Source organism: Neopsephotus bourkii, unplaced genomic scaffold (genome assembly GCF_033783945.1).
Source record: "Neopsephotus bourkii isolate Nb327-2 ecotype Australia unplaced genomic scaffold, CSIRO-AGI_Nbou_v1 NB_196, whole genome shotgun sequence".
NCBI lineage: Eukaryota > Metazoa > Chordata > Aves > Psittaciformes > Psittacidae > Neopsephotus > Neopsephotus bourkii.
In genome coordinates, this window is record NW_026900709.1 from 13,106,789 (window position 1) to 13,122,396 (window position 15,608).

At 36.8% G+C, this 15,608-nt stretch overlaps 1 protein-coding gene across 4 annotated transcripts in view; it reads right to left on the reverse strand.

Moving 5' to 3' along the window:
- The window catches only part of MYO3B (myosin IIIB), a 205,685-nt gene that overhangs the window by 73,467 nt on the left and 116,610 nt on the right, over positions 1–15,608 (reverse strand). For 2 of the 4 annotated variants that reach the window (XM_061342724.1, XM_061342739.1), the window contains exons 25-26: positions 3,448–3,527; positions 318–338 (exon numbers count right to left, since the gene is read on the reverse strand). In XM_061342724.1, coding sequence (XP_061198708.1) covers positions 318–338; positions 3,448–3,527 — 101 coding nt within the window. The remainder of the gene's footprint in view (positions 1–317; positions 339–3,447; positions 3,528–15,608) is intronic. The other 2 variants (XM_061342730.1, XM_061342747.1) reach the window with 1 other exon arrangement.

Consider the following 15,608-nt stretch of genomic DNA (forward strand, 5'->3'; position numbering starts at 1 on the left):
GTTACCAATCACAAGCAGATTGTGTTGCTGTATTACAGCTCAACAAAATTAAAGAAAATCAACCAGCATCCTGTTTGCATGGAGCATTAACAACATTTTAGCATTCACTTGCTTTGTGGCAGTTTACCATCTGCTCTGACCAGGTGGTATTTGTATAAACCAGATAATGCTGTTGTCAGCACCTGTGCTACACTTCCTGGACTTCGCTCCATACGATCATTTCCAACACTGACTGACTTAAGACCACTCTTCTGAATAAAAAGTAGAAGTAATTGCTGAAAGTTTACAGTTCTCAATAAAATAACTGTGTCTCTTACCTTCAGGAGATATTTAGGAGACTGCATGCAAAATATAAAGGAAATGAAGCACTAAGTAGTAATGGATCAAGAAAATGGATTTTGTATTGCGGAAGAAATCAAAAGAAAACTTGTGAGGACAAGATTCAGAATGCAGATGGTGCAAAGGGAGACAGATTTCCATAAGGGTGATCATAAATATTTCAGTATGTTTTTGTAATCTCTGATGTTCTAGCCCAGAGTGGTGTACATGCACTAGTAAAAATCTCCAAGTATTTCATAAGGAAAAAAAAAATAAATGCAGTTTGACTTCAGTGTTAAGAATGTAACAGAAAACTCTGTAATATAGCCCAGGAAAATTGCCTTACCAGCAGAGACAACATCAAACATCTTAAAAGGTCACCTGACAAAGTAAACATCAATGACCTAATCAGAAGAGCAGGCACATCCATGGGGAAGGATATAGGAATGTTTCATAACTAACTTGGCAAGACAACTGCTTTTTGAGAATTGATATCTAAATCTCTAGTAAAGGTCAAATAGAAGACAAAAACCATAAAAGTGAATATTGGCAGTAAATTCAGGGTAAATGGTAATATTAAATGTTAAAAGACAATTTAATCATAAAGAAAACCAAATCAAACCCAAAACCAAGTAGTTTGAGGATGCATTAAAGCCCACATGTCCATGAATTTCAGCTTCTAAACTGAAATCTTGTCTGTCTACAAAAGCAGAGACTCTCAGTGATACTGTTGTTGAAGGTTCAGCACTCATGATCTCCCAGTCATTTCTGGAACATCTGCTGGCCAGTAAAGGGTGAGCTTATGCTCTACACCTTCTGGGCAGTAGGATGCTGCAAGCATTTCCTTTTCACAGCTGCCTTTTTTCACCAAACCTGTAGAATCTTACAAACTTCGAGACTGCCACTCTGACAAATATGGTTTACTGCAGCCTGCTGGGTTCAAAAGGGTTTTGGTTTGTTTTGGGTTGTTTTGGGGGGGAAGGGAGTTAACACACAGAAAGACAGATGGTCAGAAACACTCATGGAAGAGATGTAGTAGTCTCTTCCTGCCCTCCCAGAAAATCAGGGTAAAAGGAGTATCATGAGATTCCTTTTTCTATGGATGGAGTTGTAAACTCTGATCTGTGCAATCTACAAGGACCAGGATCAATTTCCAAATCTTTCTGACAAGAAACATTTGAAGTTTCCATTAGAAAAAATCTGATAGACCCTGAAGCTAGGGAGATTTTCCTGTCAGATTTTTTACAAGTTTTGCCTCTGGTTAATTTACAACATCGCATGTCTATGAAGCCAGGCAATTTTATGGTAGGGCAATAACCGCATGTACAACAGGCAATAGGCTTTATCACAGCTGGCTTGGTAGAAAATGATAGAACATAGTAAGCCCATCATGATATAATCTTGTGTTTTAAATCACCAGCTACTCTTTTTAAACTAAAATGAAGAATATTTCAACAGTTAAGTCACATTTTTACATGACAGTAGTAGTGACATACAATATACATTTATATGATTACAACTGAAATGGGAAACAGCTTGATCTACAAAAGACAAATTATTCCATCACGAAAAAAAACCCAAACCTGCTTATAATATTCTGAAACTATATCAAAAGAATGATTTACGACATCATGTCACCTTATGAAGTCACTGGAAATTACTTTCACATACTGACCACACCTGCTGCTGGTATGGTATTAAATAGTGTAAAACCAAAAAAAAAAAAAAAAAAACCAAAACTTTAAGCAAAACAGCTTAAAAAAATCCCCAAAATTCCAAACTTTCAAACAAAATTACAATGTTTGGATTTTTTTTAACAAATTGTAAAACAGTGATTTAAAATATTTTTCCTGAAGATGTTTTAATTAGAATTTTTATGAAATAATATGAAATTATTTTTGGCTAAAAGCTACTTCAATTAACATTTTCTGAATAGCACTGCATGTGTTTTAGCTCCTTTAAAAATGCAAAGGGTGAGTAAAAACCACTTAAACACTACTTAGTAGGGGACTGTGTTTACTAAAGCTCTAAAAGGGAACTGCTCTATTCCATTCCAGCTGTATCAATAAAATGCATGCTTAGAAAGCTTTTGCTGAATATAGCAGGATGTGAAAGACAATGTGTGTATAATACAAGAAAATTGGAGAGGCCATAATCTGTCCTTCAGCACTGGAAGTGTTTATACCAGAGAGGAAATAAATCTCTGAAATCCACATGTGTATTTGCAGGTACAGTGAAGGATATAGATGTCTGGGTGACATGAATTACTGTATTCACATCTGAGGGTGAGCTCCTAATAACAGGAGAAAATGAAAAGAAATAGAAAACCCAGAACATAAAATTCTGTAAAGTTTTGAACAGTTGCTGTCACCATATTAATTTTTAAAAGCTATTATTATCTGATTTGGAGGCAAACTCCCCCTCAGAACCCTTAACTAAGCTAACACTAGCACTATTATTTGGGAAGCAGGGAGGGGGCATACATGCAATGAGCTTGAGTCACAGAGTTTTGCTTACAAATTAAATGTACTCAGCTGGCAACACAACCTATTAACTGCCATAAAATTATCCCACCCTTCTGTAATTATGCCACATACTTTTATGGCAAAATTCAGTGTAGTTTAAATTCTATATTTACTCTTTTAAAGAATAGTGGGTTTGCTGAGTCATTGTTTTCTGGCCATCTATCCCTGTGTGTGCTGTTTTCACTTGAAAGTGGAATTAAAAAAAGGAACAGAATGTGAGGGTTTTCCCATTCTGCTTTTCATACTTTCAAATATACCCTTCAAATTTTACCTAATTAAATCCCTTTCTAGGCCAAAATTGCCATAGGAAAACCTTGACTTTATTGAAATAAAGAGGAATATTGCCATTAAGTATAACAGATTTTACTTCAAAAGTTTGAACACTATTCAGTAATATATTGATTCTTCACCGGATTCTACAATAGGGTCCTCACTAGAACTGGAAACAGTGATCCCAGCTGAGGTAAATGTTTTCTGATGCAAAGGCAGACTCTAATTTGCTAAGAACCTCACTATGTACCTACATCAGCTAAGCATCGAGCCCGTAAAGCTCGCTCTTACATTTTATGAACAACTGCCTGTCATCAAAGGGAACACTACTAACCTTGATACGCCCAGCACTAAGCTGTGGAGGCAAAGACCTAGATGCTGCTGTCACTCTGGCTCTTGCTTGCGCCAAGTTACCTGTTCAAAAACAAAGAAGTACATACTGCAAAAACTGTTCAAGAAGCTTAGAAGGGAAGAAATTATATGGTGGCAAATTCAGCTTGTACAATAGCACGAAAAATAGCAGACACCAAACCACACTTCTTCCACACCCTACCCATTACCAATTGTGCCTGCAGTGTATTCAGCACGGGCATGACAGACTGCAGTGTTGATTTAAAAGGGAGGAAAAAGTCAGTGATAAGGTGGTATGTCACTGACCTTAGCTACTGAGCTGATGAAAACAACGACAGCACAAAGGCATACAGCTCAATCACTAGTAATCAATTTCTCTGCAACTCATTGAAAGATTTAAAAGAGAAAAAGACAGCAGAAACAATCTTGTTTCTATGAAATCTTGTGGATCCTGAAGTGTTTAGACAGCATCTTAAGATCACAAACTAATGAAAGAGACGAGAAAATGATAAGACAGTATCTTTTTTTGACCTTTTGACATATAGGCCTGCTTAATCCCTGATCTTATTGTCCCTTGAGGTTTTTAAAGACCGGCTCAGTTCCTCAGGCAAAAACATATTGTAGTGTCAATTGAAAGACAAGTGCCTTTTTTTAAGTGTACAGTATTATGTGTCCTAAACTTTTTCCTCTGTACTTGTAGAAAGCCAAAGTCATCACAAAATAGCTTTTTAAAATAAAGGCTCAGAGAAGAGAAAGGAAGCGATACAGGACTGTGCATATGCAAGACACTCTGTGTATTTCAAAGTTTTAGCAAGTCTAGCACAAGATGTCCAAATGTTTTCTCTGGCTATATCTTCAGAGGCTAAACTGTGATTAATAGCATTGAAAGAACCCTTTGAAGCAGGATTGGTGACATCAAAGCCCTAATCCATGGGTGGCAGGATTTTTATAATGAGTGGGAAGCATTTTAACACATTTCAAAGGATTTACAGCATGAATAAACAATAGGCCTCTGCAGATGTACCACACACCTTTCAGAACCAGAACACATAAATAAGTGTCCATTTTAATTTAAATGTAAATAAAGTGTTAACACTTCTTTCAGATGCTAAGTGCCTTGTTTGCATCAACTCCAGTGTTTAGCTGTTTGCTTTACAGAAAGCCAGTATCTCTAAACAGTCTTCACAGTTTTGCTAAACTATATATTACATAACTGGTGAGGAGGCAGGAGGGGAAAAAGAAAACCAAGAACGCTTAATCGCTGGTAATTATCGCATATGGGAGCAGAGCAAACCCAGTGTCCACGTAACACTGAAAGGAACTTTGGCTTACTTTCCTCCAAACAAGAAAAATACCAGTCCCCTGAGAAGAGTCTGGGGGGCCAGCACTCAAAACAGCAATGGCATTCTTTGGAGCGATTCAAACATTCTGCATTCATTTTTTAAAGTGTTCATCTTTTAAGCTCCTGACATTGGGATTGACCCAATGCTGCAAAACACGCATGTCACTTCCAGATCTAACAGTGTATGTTACCTGGCGGTCTGAATCACAGAGCAGAACACAAGATATGCTCCTGATTTTGGAAACTGTTTGAGTCTATACCATGTTGCTTAGTGAGAACTGCAACTTCATTTTGAAAATCTTGTATATCTATATACACACATGGTACACAAGGTATAATCATGTATGTGTCTCTAAGTTTAAAATGAGGACTTTAATCAGCAAATAGTTGGTGAATTTATTATTCTTTCAGCTGTAGTTTTGATATTTTTGCATGTTAGAAATTACACTTTTGTGCCTTTTTGGCTGAAGCAGAAAACCTGGAATAGATGGTTTCGGTTAGGCTTCAGACCAGCAAGTCTAAAGCTTGAAGGCACTGCACCGGGACATACTGCACTGTGTCTGGGATGACACAACATAGGATAAAAGAGGGGAGTTGGGAGAAGAAACAAATTGAATCAGATATTTAAAATTACTAACAACTTACAAAACTCTAAGGATCAAACAAAATTCAGAATAATAAGATAGTTCAAAGTTCACCATACTTACTGCTGGCATTAGGTTCTAGGGTTCGTAATTAATATCCCTGAGCCCCCCTTTGGTTCTTCATGCAAAAATAAAACTAAACTTAACATTTCTGATCTGGCAAACCAAGGAAACAAATAAATACTTTTATCAATAAAAATCTTTACTGAATGCAAAAACACCCAAAACCCCCCCCCAAAAAAAGCACAACCCAGAAGTGGTCAGTTCCTATCTATAAAAAGCAAAATGCTTTATGTATCATAATTTTGTTCATTAGCTACTTTCTTCTATGAATGAATTCTTATCAGTGCTTACGTCAAGTGAATTCTTATGTAACTACAACTACTGAATTGCAGCATAGGAGGAAATCCGTAGAAAAATGCTATTAGTATTTTCTTCCTAAGAAGAAATGATGCTCCAAAGGAAGTTCATGAATTAGTCATCTCAAGTAGTTCGTGTTCAGGAAAATAAGTACCTATCTTTAAAATGTCTAAGCCATTAAACTTAATAAACAGAATAAATGTGGTTTGAAATTTAGTCTACAAAGTAAGAAATGTTTCACCAAGAGTTAGCATGGTGTTTATAATCAGTAAACATTTGGTACCAGTCCCTGCATTCAATTTTCATTTACAAAGTCATTTATTACTTTACACACCAAACATAATTAAATGTTATTCTACTTTCTGAAGAAAATCAGTATTTGAAGAACAAATGCTTTTAGATAATAACATAGCCAGTTAAAACTGCCATGGGTTCCTTGAAAGGTTAAAAGGTTAAAAGACTGCACTGTGCCTTTCAGAAGCCTACCTTCACACCTATTATATGGTTAACACTTTGGAGAAAATACAAGTGACATCCATGTAGACTCAAACAAAGTATTACCTATATTAAATGCAACCCCATAAAATGGATCAATTAAGCAATTTTAAACCCTCTCAAATTTTTCTTAGGTTTGTTTTTTGTTTGTTTCTTTGTGGTTTTTTTTTTTTAAGGCATTCATGAGGGAGGAGAGAGAAGTTAATGGCTGAAATTAGGATTAATCTTTTAAACATGTACATGTTTAATTTCATTCACATGCTTTTCCTTTTCAGTTCAACAGGACTGATCATCTGAAAAATTAAGGGTCCTACTTATGTGCCTACCAGAGCAGAGACTAAGGTCTCTGGGATTCATTTGTGTCAGCAGGGAAGTCAGCCCCAATGTTTCTCTGTTCAATAAAGTTAGGAATGTCATTAATGCATGAGAAGTTTCAGTCATTAAAGTTTATGAAATGCTCCAAGAGCTTCCAACAGAAAAAGAAGTAGCCGCACAAAAATCAATGCATTCACTGGCTAAGCTCACTGTGCCAGTGCTCAGCAAAATTCCTTTTGTCTTGAAGTTGTCTGAGATCTCACATCTCTGCAAACTTATTCTTCACTAAACCTCATCTCAGCTAGGTGAGAAAGACCATACTGTCAAGGTACTACATCTCTTCTATTATGGAAAGCCAAGGAGGAGAAGTTTTGAAAGTATTTCAGGTATTTACATAGCACAGAAAGAAGAAATGTTTTTTTCTTTATCAGGTTGGACTTTGGAAGTGCTCTCTAGACCTCAGAAAGGATCAGTCAGCGTTACTGGCTTCTCACTTGCATCCCTGGCACTTACTCACTGTGTGATCTGGCTGAATTAACGATTTGTTCAGCAGTTGACTTTCCATATTAATTAGGGAAAGTACACTCTGGCTATGATGTTCTGATGTTACTTATGGTTTGTCAGTGCTTCATTACTCTTAGGTGATGGGCTCTATAAGTAATATCAACCAAATATTAGTAATATTAGCACTGTATTTATGACCCCATTTTGGTTATGTCTGCAATAGGTCATTCCTCCCAAAGTAAGAGCATGCCAGGTAAGAATTACATTAAGCTTTGATATGTTTAGTTTGTGAAGTGCAAATGACTTGCAGAGAAAGAGCCTAATGACAATGTCACCTTACTGTACAAACTGTAGCAGGGATATTACTATTATATAGAGGGCACAGTACAAGATCTTTCCTTATCCTCACATATTTTATTAATTTATTTCATGCTTCTGGTTCAGGTAAAGGGGGGTTACTTGAAACACCATGTAGATACAGTATAATATGGTCAGAAATGCTACAATGCATTCATATTTCATTGACACTACTTCTAATCACAGCTAAGCACTTGCACTCCAGAAGAGGTACAGAGTCAGACAATGTCTTTGACACACACAGATTCCTCTGTCTTTCCTTTCAGTACATTTTATCTAACCTAAGGAAGTAGACTGCTTATCTCCGTAATGCATTTTCACCTTATGCTACTGTAAGACTAAGCTTTTCTTAGCCCAACTAGAAATTAATACATGTACTTTTTTTATTGGGTACTAATTTGAATCTGGTCACTGACTATCAAAACTCTATTCTTTTCAGTCACTGAAGTCATTTAAGCTAATCTTGTGCAACAAAAAGCTAAGAATCCAATTTTCTCATACACTATGCATTTTACACAAGAATATATTTATAAAAATACTGTCTTTAGAATACAATTATCAGTACAGACATACTTCCACTGCTGCTTATTCTGAAAAGAGAATCACTTTACTTCTTATTCAGAATAAGCAAATAAAAATAATAAATAGTATTTGCAAAATCGGATCCATATTACAAAACAGAATCTGATAATCATGAAAACTTAGTAATAGTGAGGCTCAGTTGGGAATAACCTAATTGTATATAATTGCTACAGGAACAAAAAAGATGCACTTTTTGGCCCAGATTATTTGAAGTTACAAATATATGCCATAATGAACTGAGAAATTCTGATCCTGAGTCTCAATTAGACTAAAGGTTTCTTTAGTCTTACTAGTATGGTATCATTGAGATCATATTTACAGACACTTAAAAGCTTTACGTTGCTAAACTGGGATTGGAGAACCTGAGAGTAAATTTGGTGCTGCTATGCCTTCTACTGCATACACTGCAGACAATTCAGGGGTCACTTCCCACATTTAGTAAGCCACACTGGCAAGCACAGCATGATGTTTACAGCAACAAATAAAACTGCTTGTAAGCACCATCGCTTCTATGTTTTAACACAGTAGGTTAGTAGACTTCTTGTAGAATTCAAGGGAAGAAAGACGCTGACAGCAGCTGAGATGGAATGGAAGTCAAACTGCCTACTGTATTCCAAGATGTAAATGTATGATCTCAGCAAAAAGTGTCTTAGCTTTTACCCTCACCTAGTAAAGAAGAACAGATTATGACATATAATTATCTTGTGGTAGAGCCTAAAATATTTTTAAAGCACAACCATGAGTATTATAGGCTACCTTAAGCAAGATGCTCAATAAACTCAATCAGACATGTAGCATTGACTCGGCTGGGAGCGTGTTCACTGAAATTCAGACATTTGCTGAAATATCACACGCACATAGATGATCATAGGATAGACAAGCAAACCTTATGTGATTCTCAGAACATCATAGTCCCATGACATGACCAAACTTAGAGAGAGCAGGCAAAGCACATATGCTGTAGACTGATCACGTGATAGATGGGTTCCCAGGCAGAGGACAAGTGAGAGACACATGGTTCTGGAAAAGAGGGTGCCAGAGGGGAGTGGCACACTAAGTACAGCTAAGAGCTAACTATCCAAAGATGCATCTAGACAAAAACAGAAAACAAAAGAAAGAAATAGAAAAATTGCTTAGAAAAAGCAGTTAGAGGATATAGTATAAACAATGCTGGAGTCTTCTATAGCTTGGTGCCCAGAATTTTCTTTAGTCAAGTCTGCAGCCTAACTAGCTGGAGACTGACTGACAGGCTGGCCGCAGCCTGATCTGGTCAGTCTCGCAGCTGCTGTAGTTTGGCTTTTTATAGTTTATATACTGACAGAAGACATGTGCCATTTCTTTCAGATATCAGTTTCCATCCACATCTTTGGTTGTGTATGATTTGATGCCGTTGCATGTAATCAGCTCTGGGCAACAAACCTTAACATTTCTGAGGAAGAGCAGACAGTACAGAACACCTCAGTCTGCGTTTATAGCAAAATACCTCACCATCAACATAAGGCTTTCTGTTGCCCCAGCAGATTGCCCTGGTTCCTGTACCACATCTGTAACTGAGATTAGAAGAGAACTACAGAGGTGTATTTACTGTGAAGACTTCATTGTTGAGGAGTTCTCCATTAAGTTTCAGCATTAGCTAAAACCACATTATTCTAATTACCTCTATTTGAGAGAGATAATAAGTTTATTTCTTCTTCCAGAATTATTTATAAGAATATTTCTAAAAACATATACAGGTTGAAAATACGATTACCACACATGCTGATTCAGCTCTGGTCTCCCTCACTGTTTTATGTAACTGACATCCTTTCTCTTGCATGTTAGGTAAGATTCCCTGAACATACCCAATCACAAATGCTTTACCTAGAAAAGTAAAAGTCTGATTATTAAGAACACGGTAATCATCTCAGTATTTTATCTATGTTCCTTCACCAACATCAGGCAACAGCATGCATTCTGGTAGCTCACACCTCAGAATCTTTTCTCTGACATTCTCAGGACTGTCATCAAACACTAACAGTTCAACTGGAGGCCAAAATAATTTTCTACTAGACCGGTGAATGAACAGGAAACCCAGGAGAAGAACTGTGGTTTCCAGCCCACTGTTTGTATTTATAGAGTATGTTCCCTCTCCATGCAATGTGTAACACGTTTTATGGTATGTTTTCCATCAGTTAGGACCTGATGCCGAAGCTGCCGCCTACATAAACAATCTGAACAAAATCCTGTTAAAGCCAGTGAAGATTACTAATCAATTCAGTGGTAAAAATTCAGGTATAATGATTTCACCAAAAGGACATGGAATAAAATGGATGAACATTTTTTCTGACTTGCTATGACTATCAGTCTTCTGTTTGCTCCTCTGGATCTCAGTGCTTCCATATATTATCACAGACAGAGCACAATCAGTTATGTTTGTGGTGATTCAAAACATTGTTCTTACTTGTATTTTTATCTCCGCACTTAATGAAACAAATACCCATTTATATGAACACCTACAAATGCATTTCCTGTATCTGACACACACTATGACCTCTTGTCCAGGCAATTCAGTTACATGCTTTCCTACGTCAAGCCAAATCATGTTGGAATAAGCAAGACGAAGTCAAATAATAAGAGAAAAGATAATTCTAGTTTAGTGAAGTACAGACCCTTACAGTTTGCTGTAGGGTGAGTGAATAAAGAAAATAGATAAAAGTACAAACTCATAGTAAAGACATCACTCTCTGAGTATGGAATACTCTGTCAGAAATATAGAAAATCCAGCAGAGACTCAGAGGTTTGTTTTCCACCAACTACATTAATCTTTTGGATACATTAGCCCCTAATTCAATTATTTTGAAAGAATATGAAATATAAGCATATTCTTCGTAAAGGACACACCAAAACCATTATGGATATTCAAACCAGCAGAGTTATCTGAATATTCAACAAATTCATCTGCTCTGCAAACTCACCAGCAAATTTAAAAATAATTGCTCTTCTAGGATTTGATCTTGAAAGCTACTGAATGCTTCTGATAATGTACCAAGCATCTTTGACACAGTTTGACCTTACAGCACACAGTGCCTGTCAAAACTGCCTAGTAAGTTACTCATTAAAACAACTACTGTATAATGTTCTCTGAATATTTCTTTCTCTATTTAAATTCTGTATATGCTGCACAGTGAGATCCCACAGTCTACTAGTTAATATTAAAACTGGTAAAATCTTCTATGTAATACAGCTTTTGTTTCCTCAGTATCAACCCATTTTGAATTTAATTAGTATACAGCAAAGTGTTAAGATTATTATTCACTACTGTGAGACAAAGTTCATTATAGAATTGAGAAGTTAGGCTAGTAACATAAAAATCGAAGAGATACCTCCTCTCTTCTGAAGGTAAAGAACATTTATTCTACTGAGAATGGCCTATGATGAATGAAATCAGTTAGCTCATCAAGATCTGTTCTTACACTTGCTCACTTGTACACTTTTTAGGATTCAATTTGCAAACACTTGGAGACAAAAAAATAAAAAGGAAAAAAATCTATGCCCTCTGCCCATTTTCAGTACAATGTAACCTGTGAAGTCTCATATTAAAACCAGTGGACTTCTGCTTGGTCAACACACCTTTACCAAACATAAACATGATAAATCTAACTTGACCCTTCTCAGTTGTTGTGCTTACTGCCATGTGCAATTCCAGAGACTCACTGACACTCTTTATTTATAGGGAGTTATTCTCAACAGTAAATAATTATTATGGGTTATATAAAGCTTTTGCAGGACTGAGACCTTAACTTTGATCTGATTGATGGTTCTGTTTCTACATGAGTTGCATTTTTAGGGCTAGCTCAGGCTGCATTTTGGATTCTGCTGCTAGCAAGTCTTGTATTTGTGTACTGCATTTGTCCTGTGACACAAAACTTCAGGATATGAAGAAAACAGAAACATTGACCTGTAAAATGCTCAGTAGAAACACTAAATAAAAAGTAATCTAACACCCTACCTCCCAAACTCAGTTAAGCTACATTTAACTTAGTTTACTGATGTCCCACATCTGCAACCCAGTAAAGTTCACAATTGTTACATTGCACAGCTGTGGTTTAAAGTCTCTCTTTGCACACAACACACTGGCAGCAAAGCAAAAATGATTAACTTTTATATGCTTTTAACATACAGACCAGTCAGAAGCAGGAAAGCCTCTGTGTCCTGAGTGAAAACATATAGCTTCCATTAACTTAACCCAATTCTTACAAAATATAAACTCTGATTCATCTTTAAGTAGAGAAATTACAATTACAATGGCTTTGTTTCTGATTCATGTGGTTTAGAGTGTCTGCAGTTATCTCTCAGAGGTAAAAACACTCACACAAAAGTACCATTATAAAAATATATTACTGTAGGATAAATTAGTGAAATTAAGATGTATTTGAGTGTTTTTCTCTATTGTGATGTATGGAATTAAAAGAAAAAAAGTCTGCTAAGCCCAAATGAAAACATGCTGTACTTCAGTGCAAAAGTCAAGCCAAGAGACCTCCCACTACTTATCACTAGAGAAAGGGCTGTGCTCAATAGGAATGCACAGTGACAAACATGACAAGCTCAAATCATGGTTCCACTGAAAACAATGGCAAAGTATCTATGATTTCAACTGGCCAGGATTTCACTCTATGCACGGTAGTATTTGTTCAAGGGACTGAAATGCAAGAAAATCCACGTGTTTCCTTCAGTTTCTGACTCTTCATAAGGAATCAGTCAATATCAAAGTTACAGACAAATTAATACTGAAATAATACTCTTGTCAACAAGCAGGGGTGAAAAACAATTCTTTACAGGGATTTTGTAAAAGGTCCTAATTCCCATGTTCTTTAGTGTACATAAAGAAAGCCTGAAACTTTTCCACATTCTCTCTCAGCACATGGTCTGTTAGTTGGTTGTGTTGGGTTTTCTTATGAGACATGCATTGTTTATGTTTATAATAACTTTTTGTCTAAAAGCTGTAAACAGGGATGGAGACTCAAAGGCACAAAGAACACAGACTAAAAATCAATACTGAGGAGGGGAATTGACCTTTAGGCAGGCTAATTATAATTAACTTGGTTAAAAAAAAAACAAAATAAAACCAAATCAAACTATTTCCCTCCTATTCTGGTGAAAATATTCCCTGGTTAAAACATCACTATCCTAACTATTTAGTGAAGATTGTGAAAACTTTCATCCTAGTTCTCTTTGACAGATTATGTTCAAATACATAGGCACCATGAACAAGGAGTGTTTAATTAGCAATGGATATTGATATTATATGACTCTGAATCTGCAAAGAATACCCAATGCTATCAAAATTATTAGACATGATGTTGCTGTAGTGGTAACGATACTCCGCTTTGTGTATCTACACAGCCCAGCCCAGCCCATACAGATCCTCAGAGCAAAGACAAGGACGTTTCCCAGCATCCTACTTTGCTGGTGGGAAGGCTGGAGGATTTCTCCTTCCCTCCCTGCAGGTGGCAACTCTCAACTCTCCCCAGTAAAGACCCAAGGCACAGCACAGCAGCCCTGACAAAAGCTCTACATGTCTGAGTGATAGAAGGTAAAAAAGTCTGCAGAAATTTAGTTTGAGAGTCATGTTGTGCTGTAGCTTTTCTGAAAAGACGAAACACCTCCCTGTCCCACCAGCATGATCTGGTCAGCTGGGGACACAAGGTAAGAGATAGGAAAAGTGGAAAAGGAAGCTGCAATATTGAAAAGCCCCAGTGGTGCTTGCCCAAGCAGTCCAGTGGTACCACCACTTACATGGTGGTATTCCTGGAATATCAGGACAGTGAGTCAAATCGCCTGACCACCTCACTGATACTACCAGCGAATGTACCAAGGCTCTCCTTAATTCTTCCAGTTAAAGCTTTCTTCTCTTACAAGGGGACTCTATTTTCTAAGTCATTATTCCCTTTCTCTCTGATGCTAATGAAACTCTCTCTGTGATGCTGATAAACGAAACACAGAGGCAACCAGTAACACATTATCTCTCAATGGGAACATGCACATTCAACTGAGGTAGCAGCAACTTTTGTTTTTTTTCTGGACAAATATGGAAGCAGTTGGGAGAACTGTTAGATTAAACTAGAATATGTTCATAAAGACCCATAGAAAGTGTGGATTCCAAGACATGCTGAATATGCCTAAGTTTCCACTGAAGGATGACAAAACATGCTGTACACAGCACACTATTACTGACAGAATGTTTAAGTTCTGGTACCTTGTATCAGTAACTGTGCACTCTCTTAAACATACATTACTACTACAAATGTATATTTAACGTCCTGCTGTTAATTTCTGGCCCTTTAAACTCCAGTCTGCTAATGTAAAATAGAAGCATTTGTTAAGAGGGGATAAGTATATTTGATAAATTGCAGGGATTAACATGATCTTAAATTAGTAAAGAAATTTGGTCTTTTTAATATTTATTTTCTTGCTGCTGCTCAGTTTTTGACAGCCGAAGACATGACAGTTATATAAATATACTTCAAACAGAGGATCTTCTCAGGGTGGGAAAGGCATTTTTTGTTCTTACAGGTATTTAAGAACTACATTTTCAGTAATTGTCAGACCCATGTTAGCAGTCACAAATTCCCTCTTGCTTCTGGGATAGCACCACCTAGTGACTATTACACATATTGGAGACTGCTGCTTGGCAAAAACCACCTACACTGCAAATTCCAGCGCTAGTTGCAAGCAGATGTGAGAATGTGTTGTCACTCATCTTCAGACAAAACACCAGAGATTCTGGCAGAAGGCTCATTTCAAGTCAGGGTTACCTGGAAAGATGCAATATGGCTTCCATGTAAATTATCAACTTTCGTATCAGTCAGTAATCTACAAAAAGCTGGAGAAAATGATCAAGATTATGAACCTTACTCTATTTTTTCTGGTTTGCCTTAGGAATGAAGCACATGTTGTATGGAGGGAAGAAGGCTAAGAAGCAAGGACAGAGTAGGATGGAGCATTTACACAGTCACTGTTGTTTACAAAGCCTCTTTGTAGAAAGTTAAAAGAATAGCATTATCCTTCTTCACTGAGCAGAGATGAAGCAGCATTGCCAGCAATACCTTCTGTTCTCAGCCAAACCTTTCATTTATCTTGCAAGCTGCCAAAACTAAACCTGGCAACAATATGATTTGAGAACACAGAGGCCCCAACACAGGCTGTGAGTGCCAATTATATTAGACAGCCGGAAAAAAAGAGTGTAAAATCACAAAGACTTTCCAAAAGATAAAAATGACATAAGGGTTTTAAGCTATTCTTACAACATCATGCACAGGAGCATATGCACAATCATTTTTTAACAGGATGTCCTGTACCAGCTTGTCAGAAATACATGGAACACTGAACTTGCTGTGCACTCATCATGGAAAGGTAAATGTTCTACAGTAGGAGGCAGAAAGCACACAATTCATGTAAAAAAAAAAGTGGAAATACACCTGGTAACATGGTAACTACACATTACTGCAATGAGAACTATCTTCTTACTGAAGTTTTTATGCATCTTGGGCAAAATACCCAAATTCA